The sequence below is a fragment of the Alosa pseudoharengus genome, unplaced genomic scaffold, assembly GCF_046254945.1.
Source record: "Alosa pseudoharengus isolate Yale_2024_CS ecotype anadromous, Long Island Sound unplaced genomic scaffold, YU_APseudo_1.1 YU_APseudo_1.1_scf_2, whole genome shotgun sequence".
Classification (NCBI taxonomy): Eukaryota; Metazoa; Chordata; class Actinopteri; order Clupeiformes; family Clupeidae; genus Alosa; species Alosa pseudoharengus.
Window position 1 is genome coordinate 18257134 of NW_027468663.1, and position 20703 is coordinate 18277836.

A 20703-nucleotide genomic window follows, 5' to 3' on the forward strand; every position below is an offset into this window, starting at 1 on the left:
AAAATCCAAATGACCAAGAGCAGGCAGTTCACCTTGCTCCCCAGAGCGTCTAAAGCCCTGTAATCTTGTTAAATGTCAGCACCCCGTAGCCTCCTGCCCTCCCCTCCGGGCAGACTTAGCTCTCTGTTGGTCATCTCAGGGCCCCACAGCACCCCTCATCCCTTTATGTAGACGACACGCTGCTGAAGCATGGCAGGGGGATTGGGAGGGAAGGATTTGTTAGGCTATAACAGTATGTTTTTTTTAAAAAGATTTTTGCTTTGATTTTTTAAGAATTGTTGTAATTGTTGAACTGTTTATGACCCTCACCCACCAAAGAGCACTGTCTTGTCTTCAATATCACTAGTTCCAAGAAGCTCTCCAGAACTACAGCTTTTCACAATCACAGTATGTTGTATGAAAATGATAACTAACTAACTAACTAACTAAGTAAATTAAGGAACCTGTCCTGCTGCTGAGCCGGTAAATGTGCCCAGTTTAGCCTCCATCTCCAGCATGCACGCGGTGTCCTAAAGAATATGTTGAGCAGATGCAGATATATGGGTTTTGGTTAGCACTGACAGAGACCAGATAAGACATGTTCACACTAACGAATGCACACACAGATGCAGGAGTGCGCACATGCGTACACACACACACACACACACACACACTTTCCTAGGCCTATATGTGCTCTCTCTTCATTATCCAACTCTGTGGCTTTTCCTTGAGTTCAGCAGTTGCTCCAGGCATCATCCACTCCAGACCAGATGGAGTGTTTCCAGAGGAGTGTGCCATGCGTCATGACATAAGTACTGCACACACACACACACACACACACACACACACACAAACACACACGCACACACACTTGGTTCTCGAGCTGTAGCCATTGATTAAACACTGCATTAAACACTGCATCTACTTGAGCAGATGCACCATGTCCCAGGTGTCCTCAGTCTACTGCCTGTGTTACACTGTCAGCCCAGCAAGGACAAACAGACCGACTTAACCCAGTGTAAACTCAGGGCCGTGGCCATAAACATGGGCTGCAATGGCACTGCAGGGACTTTGCTTGGCTCCCCTTCATGAGCAGACAAACTGTCAGCAGGCAGTGGCTGAGTGTTTGGAGAGGGAACAAACAAGAAGAGATCATGAGAAAATATTTCAGGGGTTTGTGACATGACGGAAATGTGTGTGACTATTTATTCGCTGTAATATCTATGATCAATGTTAATGAAGCAGCAATGGGTGTTTATCTTCCTTGTTCAAATAGCCTTCATAAAACCCTTTCTGGCATTCCGGCTTAGAGTCCCTGCTGCATTATTCAAAGAAAGCTCTGCATTTAGCAGGCGGTGAGAAGTTGCTTTAATATCTATTTCAAAATTGCAATAAGATGAGATGCTTTTTTTCCCAAACTGAAAGGCTGCATTCTGCTGTCATCTGAGGTGAGCTCATTTCCCCTCCATTTATTTGGAGTCTGGTCTCTTTCAGAGATCAGTGGTCCTTCATCATTCTGCTATTGATTGTGGTAGCTCAAGGAGAATGCTCTATAGCAAATAGGGAATTAGTAACACAGACAATACCAGGGGACATCCTGGGAGAGCTGGCTCAATCAGAACTGCTCCACCCATATCCAACCGTCTACATCTTCCTTTTCCCCCACCACAGTATGCTAAAGGATGGAAATGCAGTCTCCCATGGACACAGTGTTCAAACGGGGGGTGGGGGTGTCTGGACCTTTCCGCTCTCTTGGCCCCTGAGAGTGACCGCCTGCATGGCTAGGAGATGCCCTTGGCCCAGCCGCCCACTCTGCTTCTCCCATGATTCTTCTCTCTCTCACAAATGTCGTAGCAAACGCCTCAGCTCTGACGCACTAAGAAGGGCTCTGAGGCAGACTCAAGCTCTTTCTCTCTCTCTCTCCCCCAATAGGATGCCTTTTCATTGTGCATGACTTCTCTTCCTGTTCAGCCATTCAAACCAATATGGAAGTGACAGGGCTGAATGGGTCCACGATCTAAATATAGAGGGTGTGGGTGGGCGAGTAGTGGAAGATCTGAAGTCCATTTCGAGCAGTACATTTCTGTAACCGTTTGCATGAGTAAATGCGCTAATTGGCAATAGCGGACAGTTACACTCCAGGGAACATGTCGAAGACCTAATGAGGTAAATGGCTGTGTTTTAGCAGCATCTGAGAAAAATAGTTCATTTCCATAGAAGCACAGCAATGCAGTATCTGTGTTTAATGTGTAGTTTAAACTGTATATATACTGTATATAACTGTAAAACAACACTAAGGAAAGCTCGCATCATCAACCTTGACTCACTACATGACTTTTGAATGCTACTTTAAGAATAGACCATTCAGTAAGCAGACCAGGTTTAGACATTAGACACATAAATGAGTAATCTGATCACCAACGGAGCATTCGATAACAAACACACAGATGAATATAGACTTCTGTGATGCCTAGATTGACCATTTTGATATGGCAGATATGGTCCATTTGTTATGGAATCGTACATTAAAAAATTCTGCCAAAGTATTTTGGGACAGGAAAAACAGAAGCACGGGAAATAATAGTTTAATTGGCTACGCACAATCTCGGAGTACTCCAACTGTGACAGCCACCTTGAACATGATCACTAGGTCCCAAGCTCCTTCACAAACTTTCATAATCTGAAACATCCACTGCTGCATGACACATCTGCCATTCTTTCTATTCTGCAGTCGTTGCATGAGGCAAACATTTTAACAAGCTTTTGTGGATGCAAAGTATCAAACACAGAAACAAAAATATAAAATTCATATGTGTCGCCTAGATGCTGAAGGCACAAAAACGTCATAAACAATGAACGACAATTTGGTACAAAAATGATCAAGGCAGAATGTGGGCCCTATCATGACAGTCTAAAGCGCATCGTCACTCATCAAAAGCTTATTCAAATTTAGTAGGATATCCAGTCCACATTGGGAGGGGTTCCGTTATCAAACGTTGAGCGCATGGCGCAACAAGGTGTTCCTAGGTTTTTTAATCAGTCATATGGGTGTGTCTGGGGCGTAACATCATTTAAACCAATGAGAATGACATCTGTCATTCCCTTTAGCGGTGCAAAGCGCAATATGTCAAATAAATGCATCGGTATTTTGGAATTCAACGGCGCATTTGAAGGAGGCTGTTTGCGAGACTGTATGGAATAGTCATTCCACTAAACCATGCTTTACTAAAACCTAGCATAGCCTTCACGCATTTGCACTCGTCTATTATTTGAACTCATTGGCAAAGTGAAACTAACTTCACCAAGGTGTCAATCAACGACAAGACAGTTATATGCAGTTACTTTCACTATTGACTGACAATGGGTTACCATCGAAAACATAGGCTGAAAAAAGCAACACTTACCCAAATATTGCTCAAATAACTGAACAAAACAACATTTATCCTGCAGAGGAGTTGCTTACAGTATATCTCGTGACAGTGCATCTTCAGCTGTGCTCCATACGTGTCTCTCTCCTCTCCCCTAATCACTTTTAACCGTCATTACCAATTTGCAAATGATGGTGAATAACTACTCATCATGATATTTCGTAATATCTTTATTCTAATTATGTTTCCCATTGTTATCGTGCAATTTGTAATGTTTTGCATGGACGTGCACTGGTGTGCGTTCATGAATGATAGAAGGATGGTGTGTGCACCTGCCAATATGACTGTTGACAATGCACTCTTAAAATAACATATTTACTCGCCATAGACTTCTGACCAGGTGTACAATAGTGATTTTTAGACAATGCGCCAGGCCCCTCCCTAGGTTGTTAATTGCCACACCCCTGGGCGCATTGTTTAAAAAAATTAAACGTGCAAAATACCGAATTAAACTTTGCGTGGGTGGAAATCGAGTTTTACGCCATGCGCCAGTGTGCAAAATACAGCCCTGTGTGTTTTCAAATAGTCTAACAAAGTCAAAAGTATCAGTTGTCTGCAATCATGAATCCATACCTATAAGAGATTAGTTTTAGACAACATAAGCCACTATCACATTGGATAAGAATTTCAACAATCCATGATATCGTCATAAATATCATATCCATGTTTTATTCCGCTACAAATACACTTTGTTCAGTACAAAAGTTGTGAAGTGTCTCTTATTGATGAACTACTGATGGAAGTACCTTTCATGTTTACAAGTCAGGGAGTGCCCACAACATATAAAATATGGAATTACTTAACAATGTATACATAATTTAGCAGCTGAAAGCTGATAGAGAACAAGCCTTTTCAATTACAAGAGGAGGTAGAGTTGTAGCTTCCCCTACTCTCTCTCTCTGTCTTTCTCCTCTCTCTCTCTCTCTCTCTCTCTCTCTCTCTCTGTGTCTCGTGTCTACAACTCCCTTTTTATTATCATTGTAGTTGGCCAATCCTGGGGAAAGCCCTCTCTGCTTTCTGTAATTGAGACACAGCACAGGCCTGAGTAGCTCTTGTAAGGTTACGGCTTACTTAGTGGATGGCGATTTGGACAAGACAGTGCATGTATTATGCAGGGCTACATAGTGAATGGCTACATTATTCACTCTCTGCCTAACACTTCAGTTCACTTCACTGGAAGCAGAAGAAGTCAAGGCGTTGGGTCTTCCAGTGTGTGAGGATGATAAAAGCTTGCTCTCCCTTTGCAGTACAGACACACACACACACACACACACACACACACACACACACACACACACACACACACACACACACACATGTGCGCACACATCGCACACATGAATGCAAAACACAGACAGACAGCTACTTTGCAAAATGCAACAGAGTTGCAAAAACCCCTCCATGTGTGAGCTCGATGGAAAGGAGAAGGCACGTGCCCTCAAAGGGCCCAGGCCATGAATGAAGACCACATTTTCTACTCACACTATCTTTGAAAGAGAGCCAGGGCACATTACATTTACAGTCTCTCTGAAACCTACAAGCACACCACAAAAATCAAAATAATTCCTGATCCCTTGCAGCACTCTAAGGCCCCAATAAAGCCCTATTATCAACACTGAGACACAGGAAGAAGAGTCAGGTGGGGAAGAAAATACAACAAATTAAATACGCAAACTCAAGAAGCGATAGCAGCGCTACAGTTGTGTCTACAGCTTCTTCTTTGATGTTGCAGCTCCAGTGACAGACATTATGGGGTGGTGGTGGTGGCGGTGGTGGTGGTGTTTCTCTTTACCTGTGTTGTAATGCTTGGTGCAGTAGCGGAGATCGGACTCGTCCTTGAGGATGAACTGGGGTAACGTGAGCCCCTCGGCCACCTGGACAGGACCCCTCTCCTGCCACTCAAAGATCAGGTCGTTCATCGTGTAGCCAACTGCCAAGACAAAACCATTTTGTTTTTTCAACACAATCAGTTACCATTGTGTGCCACTGAATTTACTCATTGTTATTCATCAACAATGTAATTGCACATCCCTTTGACTAAGACCATGTTGCAGAGATTCTACATGCATTTGGTACAACTAAAGCAACCTGATTGAGGGAACACTGCCTTTGTATTCTGCAGAATATCTGCCTGTAACACCATAGCATTACATTGAATGGATGGAATTTAATACTGTTAGCAAATATTCTTATTTGAAATGTGAATACTTTCTTTGCAATGTAAATTTACTTTGTGCATACATATAGTCACTGAAACATCAGTATAGTCCCTTAAAAGGGAATTCGATGTATGAAAAATCTGTTGGGCATGTATCCCAGATGAGGGGGAAGAGCATTTTAAATACAGGCTGTCCACCGTCTTGACACCCAGTTTCCCTTTTCCCATCATGCAACTCTCTAGCTTGGGGGCTGCACAAGGGCAGATGTCTGAGAAATATTTGGAGATCAGTCAAACAAGTCATCGGGAGCATTATGACTCAACACAGCAGCTCCACTGCATTAGATTATCTATTTCCAGTCCCTGGATGGATTTCCTTCCTTTCATGTGTTTTTGTGTGTGTGTGTGTGTGTGTGTGTGTGTGTGTGTGCGTGCGTGTGTGTGTGCGTGTGTGTGTGTGTGTGTGTGTGTGTGTACTTTTCTACCAACCCACAGGGATCACTCCTGGCAAAACATTAGCTGTGCACTGGATCCAATGGTATTCCATCCTCTCTACAGACAGTCATCCCTAGATGCATTAATGTGTTAACGAGATTCGTAAGTCCTAACAAACTTTGAGCATTGCATTGCTCATTTATTGTGCAATGTTCCCTCTTTGCTGGGCATTATTGCATTTTCAGATTGTCTCGGAACAGTTGTCCATAATGGCAACGCCACGAGGCTTCGCCAACTGTGGCACATAATAAACCAGAGCAAGGCTTACAAATGAAGACAAATTATTTCTTGAAGCATTAAGCAGACACATCAAAATATCCCCAGGGCCACAACTGTGCCGTTAATGAGATGGTGTGTAAAAATGTTTAAATAAATTGCAGAATATTTTAATTATAGGTTTCCTCTCCTTTATAATTAACATTCAATGTTGATATCAGACCACATAATGGAGGTCCACTGGGTTTATTTGAATATAATATTGTTATTTGTATGAATGACAATTATTGTAAAGCACATTGAATGACCTCTGTGTATGAAATGTGCTTTATAAATAAACTTGACTTGACTTGATTTGACTTGTTTTAATGCTTCATTGACTAGGCTTCTTCCTTTTCTGACCATAGAAACAGTATGCATCGCCATTCATTAAGTTAGTCATCCAGCTAGTACAAAAAAATGTTCCTGAGAATGTTCAGTGAGAAGTATTGCATTATTTCATAATATACAATCTCATAGCATGTTTTACCTTCATTCATGTTTTAAATTAATTTATGTTATTCTCACAGAACTGAGAAGACTGCTATGATTCAAAGTTAAACACTGGTTTAAAAGACAATCATCCTGGCTGAGCTAACGTAAGAATCACAACCTTCTTCTGTGCTGTGGTGGTTCTTTACTAATGCTTGTAATGACTATGATCACGTGCCCAGTGCAGCATCCCTCATCTGGCACACAGATCCCAGATGCTCGAGGTCCAGAGGGGTGGAGGGAGAGAGTGACAGGGAATTTCACTAAAAGCCTGTGCTCTGCACAGTCCAGTCACCAGGGGAGACCTTGAATGAATTAGTGACATGTTAGTGCCAGACTGGAGTTTCCTTGCAAATGTAGGCACTTGGCATGGCATGACAAGTGATCATGTGAACAATCCATCCAGCCATCAGGCCCTCTAGTCTAGTTGTAGAGCTTAACATGGCGTAAAAGGATAGGGGAATGCACTGCTGCCACGGGAGCTCTGGGAAAGACGCATAGCGCATGGTGCATTACTATCTCCATGCCCCCCGTGGGACCACTTGTAAACGTTTGTTTCAAACTCTTGAATAGTTATATATCTTAGAAGCATGGCTTCCTAAAGCTGAATTTATGGACGAGAGTGACTATTTCAGTAGCCTCACAAGCCTGACACAAGAGCACACAGCTCAGAGACGGCTCATTAAAACTGCGGTATTGAATAGCATCAAGCATCTATGGGAATGAGGTTGCTTTCCTGCTAAAATCCATCCACAACTTGGTTTAAAACACCATTCACTGTTAATGTCTTTTGGTTGAATCTGTGCAACTATGTACACTAAGTTCACCTTCACAAGGATTACAAAGGTTAAACATGCTCCGAACATGAATCATATATTGCGTATTCATATCCGTAACTAGAGGACTCTTATTGTTGTTAGAGGACCAATATTGTTTATTAACATTTTGTATAGGTTAGTGGCGAAGTGACTGTGGAGGGGGTGGGTCTGGGTCACCTTCTTGAAGTGTCATGGGCCTAATTCAAGGATTTTTTTGTATCTGAAATAGATATGTAATTTTTGGATGTTTTAAATGAAGAAACTCCACATAGCACCATTTCTATGCCTTCTCCTTAGTAGATTTATAAGGCAACTTAAAAAAAAGGATTTTCCAGATTTTTTTTTCAGTCCCCCTGAAGCATGCATTCAGGCAAAAGAACATATTAATGTTCATATACTTAAGGGGTTGCTAGGGCACAGCTGAGTCTTCAGGTTAACAAATCACGCACAATGACCTGATCTGGTCTGACAGACCCAGGTAAAACCCCACGCCACAAAAAATCTGATCAAATTTCAGCGAGTGACCTGACTACAGCTCCTGGCTGCAGTCATTGGGGGAGGTGGGGGAGAGAGACTGTGCTCAGGGATGAAAATGCCAACTTTGTCATGTGTTCAGATTGAGATCTTACATAACAAGCTTGCACTGATCACAAAGGTACATCGAGAGACTCACAACTCTCCAGCTGCATAATGCACGTTTGCACGTCCATGGGGAAATTCTTCAGATCCATGGGACATGACAGAGTAAGTGTCAATCTGGGAGAGAGAGAGAGAGAGAAAGAGAGAGAGAAAGAGAGAGAGTGAGAGAGAAAAAACATGAGCCCAATACAGAGTACTTTGAGTTGTTTATACCACGAAAATCCACTTTGTAAACAACCAAGCGTACAGTGCATACAGCGTTGTGTGCCTAGCAGTGAGCTGATTGGCTGATGCGGACGAGGGCCTAGCTGACAGCAGCAGATTGGATGCTTTAATTGTGTTTCCCCACCACTCTCACTGCCCCCTCACCGGCTCCCCTGAGAGACAGGCTGGGCAGTCAAGGGAAATATCCACTCCTGTCATACCGCTGTGGCCTTCCATCAAGACGACTGCTTCTTCTTTTTAATCTCCATTTCTCAGTCAGCCTCTGACTGCAACCCGAAAAGTGCACTGTGGACCTTTAGATTTACACCATGAAGTGACACCACCCTCCCCCTACCCCACCCCTCATCTCTCCAGCCGTTATTTCATACTTGAGATGAATGGGACGTGACTACGGTGATGGATGAGACAGTTTGTCATACCCACAGTGTTAATTCTGTGCTCAGTGGTGGAATTATTACATTCTTGTGTGACAGTTCTGTATTTCACGTGTTCAATAGAGACCAGTGGTGGCACAGTGGCAAATGTCCACTCACCTGATGGAGTAAAGAACGTTGCCGTTCTTGAATATTCTCAGGAGCTTGTTGTCTGTGGTGACTTCGTGGAAGTGGGCTCCTTTCTCGTTGGCGAAGAACAAGTCGGGCTTCCAGATGGAGTCCAACATGGAAGGGTCCAGGTCCAGGGAGTCGTCCGGATACTCACTGTATGCCAGCCGAGGGTCGTTCCACTGCTGTCGCAGGAAGATGTTCACCCTGTAGTCCTGCCCAAAAAGAACACATGGAACATCGACCACTTAGCTCAATCACAATATCTATGTCAGAGACACAGGAATCAATACATCTGATCTATTTGCTCTTTGCAGTGGTGCTCTGTGATTATAGGGTGGCTATGAGGAAACATAAATGAAATCAATGACCTGCATATGTTGGCAAAAGTCATGGTCATTTGATAATGCCTTGAAAGAACATTGTACATCTCAGTTGGTCAGATAATGTACACATAACATTGTCCATGATTGACAGAAATGAAGTATGTATACCAACATGTGTTAGTTATGGCTTTGCTAGAGTTAATCCAGTGAGTGGAATTCAGAGAACAGACAGGCAGAGACCTCTGCAACACTCTATGCGTGAGATTGTCCCTGCATGGTCACATAGCAGATATTAAATATTCGTGCATAGAGAGGATACAGCTGAAGGTCTAAGGTTGAGGATCTAATCCAATCTATGGCCTCAACAGAATCCAATCATCCTTTGGTCTACTCATCATGTGTCAGTCCCACTGTCCCTACTTTACCGAGATGGGTACGCATGGGCTGGTAATGCGTGATATGCTGAGAAGGTAAATAATAACGGTCCGCACACTGATTAAAGCTCCCAAACCTTGTGCCAAATAAATCCACGTTTGGGAGCTTTAATCAGTGTGCGGACCTTTATTATTTCTTCTCAGTTACTTTTTTTGGTCCAGCACCTGCACTCTTGTGATGTGCGCGCACTCCTTTGTTTCCTGAATGCGTGATATGCTAACACATACTCTAGGTCTGGCAAACTGGTAACTGGATAGTGGATACTAATGAGCTATATAATGAAAAGGTGGCACAACTCTGGGGCATGTGTATAACATGTCAATCAAAAGTGTTTAGTCAAGAAGACAGCTGTATGAAAGAGTCTCTAACTCTCTTCAACACTACTGGTTGACTGCTATCAAAGAAGGGAGGGATGTTTTGTTATCCTCGCAGTTGTTTCTAAATTGTGGATGAAATTGAAATGGAAACTAATAAAAGAAAGATTAGATATATTATCATAATGCAATATTAAATCAGTTGTTTTTCAATATTTTGCCTGAATGTTAAAAAATAAACCAGCAGATAGATTTATAATAATATGAACTTGATCATTTTAATACATCTCAGTAAAAAGATAATAAAATATGCTTTGATGAGATAACATTTATCTCTCTGAACACATTTCATATCAGTTTCTGTGACATAATTCAGATGGATATGAAGACCATGGCTGGTGTAATAAAATATGACAGTGCCCCTGAGAAGGAGGGGGTGGGGGTGGGGGGGGGGGGGGGGGGTTGAAGTGGGGTGGTTGGGGGTGGCAGGCCCTGGCTTTTGACTGAAACTCTGGGTGAGGATGTGGCTTCTGCATCACTATCCGTCCAGCTCAGCCATTTTCCATTAGAGTTTATTAGAAAGACGGGCTGTCTTGAGAGGGTGCAGGGCAGACACTCAGCAGGAAACACAGGAGGGGACAGCCCATGCTCCGAAAGAAAGAGACAGAAAGAGTGGGAGAGAGAGAGAGAGGGAGCGAGAGACAGAGAGAGAGAGGGAGCGAGAGACAGAGAGAGGGAGGGAGGGAGGCAGATATCACCTCTGAAGCAGACGCAGCGCACCAGTTGGAAGACAGGCCCACGAGAGCGGCCCCTCAGAGATGCTGGCTGTCAGAGAGAGCGCCTGTCAGACACGCGCCGTTGTCAGCTGGGGCCGTTTGCCTGCCTGCGTGGGTGGGTGCACAGGGCAAAGGGAGGCTCTCAAACTCTGAGCTAAGGCAGCGACACAAACTCTGGCTGCTCTCACTGTGCCCGCTAAGAGCCAACACGATCCACATCAGACTCAGGCACAGCCAACACGATCCACATCAGACAAAAGAGGAGACCCAAGGTCTAACAAGAACCAAAGACTCTGAAGAAGACGCATGGGCGTCGAAACGTTAGTCGGTTTGCACTAGGCTAATAAAAATCACTTAAAGCGTTGTGTGCTCCGGTCCTGCTCCTTGGTTCTTGTTAGACCTTAGGTCTCCTCTTTTGACTTCTGCGTAAGTCTGCGCAAGTCTAACGATCCACATCAGACTCGGGCACAACCAACACGATCCACATCAGACTCGGGCACAGCCAGAGCTGCCTGCAAAGCCGGTTATACACCTGACCTCTCCCTCTCTCTTCTTCTCCAGTCACACAACATGTCCCGTCTTGAGTAGTCTGTCCATTTTAAAATCTGGACATCAAATAAAAAATGATCAGGAGAGGGAAATGATCAGATGCTTTTATTTAGAATGTTACTTTCAACATATCCCCTCCTGTTGTGCTCTTTTGTGCGATCTATGCGATTCAGCTTTTCTGCCATTTTCCGCCAGGCAACACCGCCAGCCTCCGAGGGGCAGACCGGAGCTCCCGAGGTCTCCTAGGCAATCTCTTGCGTGCTATTGCATGCTCAAGCAGTGCAGATCCTCTTGCATGACGGATCCCCGGAAGGACCGGTCCCATCGATGAATCAAGCCTCCATACATGCATCCTCTCATGAGGTCATACATGCCTCCATATAGACAGATGGCCACAGTGTGCAAAGCATGCTAAAACTACGGCAGAATCGCTCTGTGATACAACACAGTAAATATGTATATACTGTATGTACTCATGCAATGCACCTGTCAGAATGAATCTCTCTCACCCTGACTTAAAATTAGATGCGGAGTGAGCACACACATGAGAGAGAGAGAAAGAGAGAGAGAGGGAATAAGAGTGAGGAAAAGATAAACAGAGAGACATAAAGAGAGAGAGAAAGAAAGATTACTCATCAGTGTTTTGTACTTTAGATTAGAAGACATTATTTCCGAACCACACAACATAACTCTTATCTGCTCTTCTGGTGTTAGATAGATAGATAGATAGATAGATAGATAGATAGATAGATAGATAGATATTCTTTATTCATCCCGAGGGGAAAAAAAGTGTCTCATCTGTATCCCTCTTTCTGCCCATCCCCCTCTTGGTCGCCACATGTAGAACTTTTTTTTTCACGCTTGATGAGTCCGTGACCGCCTGTCATGCTCCACTTGTACCTTGAGTGGCTTTCTATGTTTTTGCGACTCCGATAACACAAGTCTTTTCCTTCTTGTTGAGTACGTACATGAGTACACATGACCTATGGGGTGTTGTGAGTTGTGCTTCAGTCCTCCTGGGGTCCCTGTGCCTGGCCATCTGTCAACATGACTGGCTAGCATGACTGTTTTGAGAGACTTTCCCATGGTGATGGGAGTCTTCAAAAAGAAAAACTTGGTATTGGGGTCACTGCGGGAGTCCTGTCACGTATTACATAATCAGCATGAGCCGAGTAAGATGAATCAGGAACAGGAGGACTAGTTGAGAGATTGGCTTCAGGCACATTTCTTTAATGGATAAACCTTAACCATTAGGGTTTGAACAATGCAGTACATTTTGTTAAGATGCACAATAAACATGCTCCCTGTTTACTGATCATAGACAAATGACTATGTGATTTGACTCCTTTGTGTGTGATTTGACTCCTTTGTTGTCCTAAAGATGCAACCTGCTGCAGTTGAACTGAATGGTGGTTTACGCTTTACATACACACAAGCACTGGTGGGTTAGTACATAGACAAGGAAGATTTCAGTACATTAATTTGTCTTAAGTGATTTTTGTCTGCTTCATTGACCTCTGGGACATCAATAGAGTAGCAATATTGGTGGTTTCTGCAGCATGATAGTCATACGTAGTGTGCATTGTTGATTCAAATTAGTGCCTATAACAAGTTTAATACACGATTGTAATACATTACATCCAGTGGTATTCTGTATACTATTGTTTTGCTGGTCATTGTATCCTTTTCTAATCATTCATGCTTAGCTCAGAACTTACAGGATGAAACTGACTCAATGTATGACTTGTATGTATGACAAAAATGGAACAAATACATTTCAGCACAGCAACCAGACATGAATGCAAAAACACCACTCAGCCTGTTTCTGTTGGAAGTGATAGCTGGCAGACGCGCTGTAAAAGCACTCGAGGCAAATGGTAGATGGAAATGATGCTCCCGCTGTGGACCTTTAAGTTAAGTGGTGTAATTCCCATACAGCACAGCCACACATGCACTATCACATTTGAGCTGCATTTATTCTAGCGATACGCTTGACCCTCTCAGACCTCGCTGTGCCATCATGCCAACTCCTGTGGCGTGCATGACATACTGACCACTGGCTGTCGTGTGTGTGTGTGTGTGTGTGTGTGTGTGTGTGTGTGTGTGTGTGTGTGTGTGTGTGTGTGTGTGTGTGTGTGTGTGTGTGTGTGTGTGTGTGTGAGCTCAGGGGTTCTGAGGCCTCCCATCAGTACAGGCCAAGAGAAATACATAATCAAGTTGAAGCTAGAGCTGCTCTATGAACATCAACAGCAACTGGCCATTTTACTTGTGTAATTGTGTTTGATGTGTAATTGGACATCGACCGGCTGCAGAGTCAGTTAAATTCTCTCTCTCTCTCTCTCTCTCTCTCTCTCTCTCTAGCTGTGTGTACTGTATATGTGTGTGTTCTCTTTATCCCTGATAGTCTCAATAGATCCCTGTTTTCTCACTCTCTCTGTTCTTTCATGTTCCTTTTCTGTTGTTCTCTCTGTGTCTGTCAGCGTGACGGGCTTTTTTCAGTGCAGTCAAAGTCAGTGACCTGAGGCTGGACCCTGATGCTCAATGATGCCATGTGCTGTTAATGCTCCACTCTACCTCTGTCCTGGCCTCAGGGATTACAGCACAGCCTTTGCCATCTCTCTCTCTCTCTCTTCTCTCTCTCTCTCCCACCCTCTCTCTCTCTCTCTCTCTATCTCATTCTCTCTCTCTCTCCTCTCTCTCTCTCTCTCTCTCCCACCCTCTCTCTCTCTCTCTCTCTCTCTCTCTCTATCTCATTCTCTCTCTCTCCCTACCTCCCCTCTTCTATCTCCCTCCCTCTGCCAGATGGCAGGGCTGTGCCTTTAAGAAGTGCTACGGTAATCCAGATGTGGCATATGGAGGAAGCAGGCCAGAAGAGAATCCCTCCCTCTACTCCCTCTCTCTTTCTCCCTGTGTCTCTTCTCCTCCCTCTCCCTCTCTTTCTCCCTCTCTATTACTCCAATCTCCACTCTCCATCATTGTCTCCACCACCTTTCTTTTTTTTTCAGAGAAAGAAACAGGGAAGAAAAAACTCTGTGTATACATTATCCGCTACGCAACTCCACTGGGCTGGAAGAGTTATCGCTTCAGTACAACTGAATTATCACCTCAAAGTTCCCCCGTCACTGCCTTGCCAAACGGCAAATCAAACTCGCCTCACGCAAATCCTCCCCACCACACACACCACGCTGGGATGCATTTGAGATTCCCAGATCAGCCTCACATTCCACTCCACCACATGGCTTGAGTGTTTGAAAAAAGAATGAATTTGCTCCATCATCTGCCGAGACTTTGGACCACAAAGCAAACGTAACAGCTGCGAGCAAATGGCAGAGTGATTTGCGAGGGGGCTTGGCGGTGGTGTATTTATGAAGTGTGAGCTCTCGGAGCTCGGAGCGGGGGCCCACGCAAGCACTGGCTCGTCAGAGGTAATTACTTCAGTGAGAGTGTCTTCTCTCTCAGCATATATTTTATTCAGATGAGGGCTAAGGGAAGTAAGCAAGCGTGCTGTGTGTGTGTGTGTGTGTGTGTGTGTGTGTGTGTGTGTTTGACAAGGGAAGTTTCTGTGAAAGACTCTGTGCTGGCAGGCTGCCACAGATGACCCAGCAGCACATTTGCTTATGTGTGTGTGTGTGTGTGTGTGTGTGTGTGTGTGTGTGTGTGTGTGTGTGTGTGTGTGTGTGTGTGTGCTTGGCATTTATCCTATGATTAGCTCTCCTGTGTACTCTGTCTTTTAGAAAAGTTTAGCATCAATAATAGGGTGGGAATAGTCTCCAACAGAAAAATGCCCTTGCGTCAGGAATGGGTTGGAGTGCTCAGCTCCCATTGCTTAGCTTAACACTTTCATTAATGCAAACGCTACATAATTTACAGACCTCCTCCATTAGACTGTCATTCAGATAAGCAGTTCTTGTAATAGCTTAATAGTGCTTAATTAATTCATCAGGTCGTGGGAACAGAAACAAGCTTATGTAACGGCTCGCCCAGAGGCTCATGGGGCAGGACTGCGGGTGTGTGTGTGTGTGTGTGCGTGTGTGTGTGTGTGTCTGTGTGTGTGTGTGTGTGTGTGTGTGTGTGTGTGTGTGTGTGTGTGTGTGTGTGTGTGTGTGTGTGGTTGGGGGGAGGGCGGGGGGGTGATGGATGCTCGCTCAGGATACGTGGCATGCTTGTGTCCCTGTTGTCATCCTCTGCATGCCCGCACCGTGCCCCCACACCACAATGACCACTTTCTGGAACTGCCCACAAGTCACTGGCCTCAGGTCTGCTGTGACATGAGAATGGCCCCTGACTCATTTCAAAGCATGCCAAAACTGTGACACACACACACACACACACACACACACACACACACACACACAAACACACACACACTACAGCAGGGAGTCCATTTGGGCTTCTACCCTAAAGCTTACAGTGACAATAGAGGCATAGTGGAAGGTTACAGTTATGTGGTGCAATAACAAAAAGCTCTAGGACTGACTCACCATTGTTGTTTCTGCAATAGACCCAAAGCTGTTGATGAATATGTTGCAGGATACATTCACCGGAGGACCTGTTCACAAAGACAAAAAGAATCATCATGATTAGCTTTTGATGTTCTGTCAGTCATTTGGTAAACTCTAAAATGTCCTTTCATAAAGAACAGTTTGGATCCATGAATCAGTCACATATGGCAGAGTGTCTTTTGGCGCACTGTGACTGCGAGGACTCATCTGGTGGTTCATTTGATGCAGCATTATGTTGACAGTACATTATGGTTGACTTGATGAAGCGTCATGGAATCACACAGAGTAAGCTCATGTCTGAAGCTGAAGCTTTTTTTTTTTTCAAAGTCACAGACTCATAAGTCTCTGTAGCTTCTGGGTAGATGCAAATCCATCTTTTTCAAAACGCTTCCCCAAAGGCTTCTCATGTGCACTGAGCTGCTAAAAGCGCTAGATGAATGAAGGCATGCTTTTTTATATTTTTTTTCTTAAAATCCAACCACTGGTGCTTTTCATATCTTGCGTTCTGAATTCCATTGTTACGAGATCCTCTGGTAGAGGATCACAGTCAGAATACTTATGTAGTGGGCTATTTTAAACTGACACTGGCATTTACCATATACCAATAGATCTAAGCTGTTTTGAAGATTTTTTTTTCAACAGAAGCATAGTCTGATCTTGAAATTAACTGTTATGATATTATTAATTACTTAACCATTTACTACCAAATGTGCTCCACATTTCAGTATTCTAAACCCTGTTTTGATCTTGGTTTTGAGTTAATTTAAAGACTACATTATTTCAGCTGGTTCTCAGCAAAACAGTTAAACACCCCATAAGCATACTACAGTACATTGGCACTCTATGTATTCTACAAACGATCCCGTTAGAGATCCACAGAGGATGAACTCATTTGTGTGTGTGCCCAGACTCTCCAGGGGCTTGGACTGGTAATGTGTGATTGCTGTGAGATTGTGTATGCATTGAATGGCTTTGTTACGGATGGCGGTTAAAAAAATATTGCAGTTTGAGTTGCAAATTGAGGGGCAGATGTCAGGCTGGCAGAGCCGATCCGGCTGAACGCACAGTTGGCCCTCACCTGCCACTGGCTGAGTCTATCAGCATTCACACACACACACACACTCACACACACACACACACACACACACACACACAGGCTGATTTTATCCACCCCCCTCCCCCACACACACACCTCACGCTTCAGCCACCTCTTCTCATTATCTGCCTGCTGCCTGAGTCCCTGCTCAGCTCCAAAAAGTGATAGATATGGACCTCTGCTCATGCATCCTCCACATACCAGGACCCTGGCGAGAGAGAGAGAGATGACTTGCGCAGGATCCCCAGCTGTCTCTGAACATCGTTCTGTTCTGCCATTCTCTTTCTGTCTGCCAAGGTCCATCTTCTTATTTTTTAAACGATGGATTTGTAGGGAATGGCTGAATATGGGAGGCTGGCTGTCAGTGTTGTGTTGTGGTGCGCCTCTGGCCAAGAGGGGTAGCAGGAGACGGGGCACGGAGCCACCCGGCCCAGCTGCCAACCCAACGCGGGCAGCGGCGAGAGCGCTTGGCCATAGGAAGAGTAAACACAGTCTGTGCCCCTTTCTGTTTAAACTCTCCAGCTCTGGCCCAATCCAACCCACTGCAGCCCACAGATAAGCATAGCAAAAAAACACAACAAAAAATACCTCACTCTTATTCAAATGTGTGATTTCATCTGTGCAAATGTTGTGACATGCACTTATGTCAGGTGACGTAATTCTAAGGAGAAGTCTTTATTAAAAGAGACTGAGAAAGAAACACAAGTGTGTGTGTGTGAGGCTGTACCTTTAAAGTGTGTGTGTGTGAGGCTGTACATTTAAAGTGTGTGTGTGCATGAGGCTGTACCTTTAAAGTGTGTGTGTGTGTGTGTGTGAGAGGCTGTACCTTTAAAGTGTGTGTGTGTGTGTGTGTGTGTGTGTGTGTGTGTGTGTGTGTGTGTGTGTGTGTGTGTGAGGCTGTACCTTTAAAGTGTGTGTGTGTGAGGCTGTACCTTTAAAGTGTGTATGAGGCTGTACCTTTAAAGTGTATGTGTGTGTGTGTGTGTGTGTGTGTGTGTGTGTGTGTGTGTGTGTGTGTGTGTGTGTGTGTGTGTGTGTGAAGCTGTACCTTTAAAGTGTGTGTATGTGTGAGGCTGTACCTTTAAAGTGTGTGTGTGTATGTGTGTGTGTGTGTGTGTGTGTGTGTGTGTGTGTGTGTGTATGAGATGCTGTGCCTTTAAAGTGTGTGTGTGTGTGTGTGTGAGGCTGTACCTTTAAAGTGTGTGTGTGTGTGTATATGTGTATGAGGCTGTACCTTTAAAGTGTGTGTGTGTGTGTGTGTGTGTGTGTGTGTGTGTGTGTGTGTATGTGTGTGAGGCTGTACCTTTAAAGTGTGTGTGTGTGTGTGTGTGTGTGTGTGTGTGTGTGTGTGTGTGTGTGTGAGGCTGTACCTTTAAAGTGTGTGTGTGTGTGTGTGTGAGGCTGTACCTTTAAAGTTGGGCCTGATTCTTGCATCATAGCCAGAAGTCCGTCCCATGAGCTTGTCCAAGAAGTCAGAGGGTGACGAAGTCATGGGAACTGTTCTTCCCCGGGGGCTGTCAGGTTCCTTCGATGCCACCAGACTAGAGAGAGAGAGCGATAAAGAGAGAGAAGAGAGGGAGGGAGGGAGAGAGGGAAAAAAGAGTGCAGACAGATTTTTAGAAAACTCACTGTGACAGTCACCCGGGCCAGAATTGGAAATGGCTGGACTAATGCCATCTGACACCATTATACATATTCAGGTCTTTCTTGGAGGGCCTTAGAAGGAGAGCGAGTACACTTCTGTCCAGGGCTGGGCAGCCGGAAGAAGGGATGAGGAAGAGAGAAACAGACACAAGCCGAGAAGAAAAAAAGAGATAGACTCCCCTTTAGGCACTGAGACAGAGACACACTCTCCTCCTCTCATTTCATTTCCTCTTTACTCATGTCCTCTCCTCTCAACATATCTACTATCCTCCTCTCCTCTCCTGTCTTCTCTTCTTTACTCTCTTCCTCTCCTCTCCTCTCCTCTCAACATATCTACTCTCCTCCTCTCCTCTTTACGCTTCCCTTCTTCTCTCCTTTCTTCTCATCTCATCTTCTCTCCTCTCTTCTCCTATCCTCTCTTCTCTTCTCATCTCCTCTCCTCTTTACTTCTCTCATCTCTCCTCTCCAGGCCATCATAACTTCCTCTAGATATTATTATGTATATGAGACCAATCTCAGGCTGTGTCAAACACTCAGAGTCATAATCAAAGGGCCGATTATTATAGCAACCCACAACGTTTACTGGCAGACATGATTACAGCATCATGCACAGCATTAGGCACTGAGAAATGTTCAACAGCATGTTGAGTTAATCACATAGAAAATACAACATCCTCCATTTGTGGTTTGCAAATGAAGAGCTCATCTGGCTGACCACTTTTCTTTTAAATTAGCATTTTTTTTTTATCAGGCTCCAATAAGCTTCACTTACCATCATTATCTAATTTTTGACGGAGGAGGCGTTTAGAGGCTTTTACATGTGTGAACAATGTGAACTGATCACTGCATTTCAAGAAAGCAGGCAGGAATAAAAATAGAACATACAAAAATGTACAGAGAGAAAAGCTTTTCATATGGCTTTATGCAACTACTGTGTCAGAAAATCCCCATAGTCATGGTGGACAGAGCCGGACAGTAACGGAGTACATTTACTTGAGTACAATTTTGAGGGATCTGTACTTTACTCGAGTATAATTTTTGGGCAGTACTCATGACTTTACTCAAGTACATTTGAGAGGCAAATATTGTACTCTTTACTCCACTACATTTCTATCCATAACCGTGAGTACCCGTTACTTCTTCTAAAAAAAAAGGAAAAAAGAAAAATCTCGGAAACCCTCAATTTGTTGTTTCCCTCTCAAACGTGATTGGATTGTGCAGGTGCCACTGATTGGGACAGCCTATCAGCAATCACCTTCAGCTTTCCGCCAAAGTCAACTCCATGGTCAGATTTAGATAAGAGACGACACAATGGATGAAGACGCAGCAGGTCCATCCCGGGAATGTGCCAACCTGTGGCCCCACCTCGCCAGACTATTTCAATTTTCTGAACAAGTTAATGATAGTTTTCGCTTCCAGTGTTGCAATTACAAAATAGTATTTTGTATTTGAAATACGTATATTAAATACATGTATTAGAAATACTGCCCATCCCTGGCAACATGGTAAAAAGATGAAAATGACTTGATTTTACTTCCAATTCCTTTTACATTCTCCAAGGTATAAACATTAACATTTTTCATAACTCCATGTAGGACGTATCTGTACTGTAAGCACTGTGGCAGTAGTAATGCAATATTTAGAAAATGTAGGCTACTCTTGATACTCAAGTACTTTTAAAAACAAGTACTTCAGTACTTTTACTTAAGTAGACATCTGACTGTTGTACTTTTTCTTGTACTTGAGTAAAATTTAGCAAAGGGTATCTGTACTTTTACTCAAGTAATGAAGCTGTGTACTCTGTCCGCCTCTGATGGTGGACTCAGCTGCAAGACAGTGCTGCATCGTACCATGTGTCACCAGTGTCATGTCTCACAGGCAGATTCATCAGAACTGAGCCATCACGATGGCATGATTCAACTTGTGTACATAGTTGCTCCACTCAGTCAGCAATTCTCTCACAAATGAGGTGACAGTTTACAAGACGATCACGGCACGCTCTCTCATTGCCCTGGCACTGCGTCTGATGC

At 44.0% G+C, this 20703-nt stretch overlaps 1 protein-coding gene across 1 annotated transcript in view; it reads right to left on the reverse strand.

Moving 5' to 3' along the window:
- The window catches only part of glra3 (glycine receptor, alpha 3), a 66906-nt gene that overhangs the window by 12616 nt on the left and 33587 nt on the right, over positions 1–20703 (reverse strand). Inside the window, exons 2-6 of the mRNA XM_076293164.1 lie at positions 18437–18570; positions 15913–15980; positions 9023–9246; positions 8299–8381; positions 5200–5337 (exon numbers count right to left, since the gene is read on the reverse strand). Of these exons, the coding sequence (XP_076149279.1) occupies positions 5200–5337; positions 8299–8381; positions 9023–9246; positions 15913–15980; positions 18437–18570 (647 nt within the window). The remainder of the gene's footprint in view (positions 1–5199; positions 5338–8298; positions 8382–9022; positions 9247–15912; positions 15981–18436; positions 18571–20703) is intronic.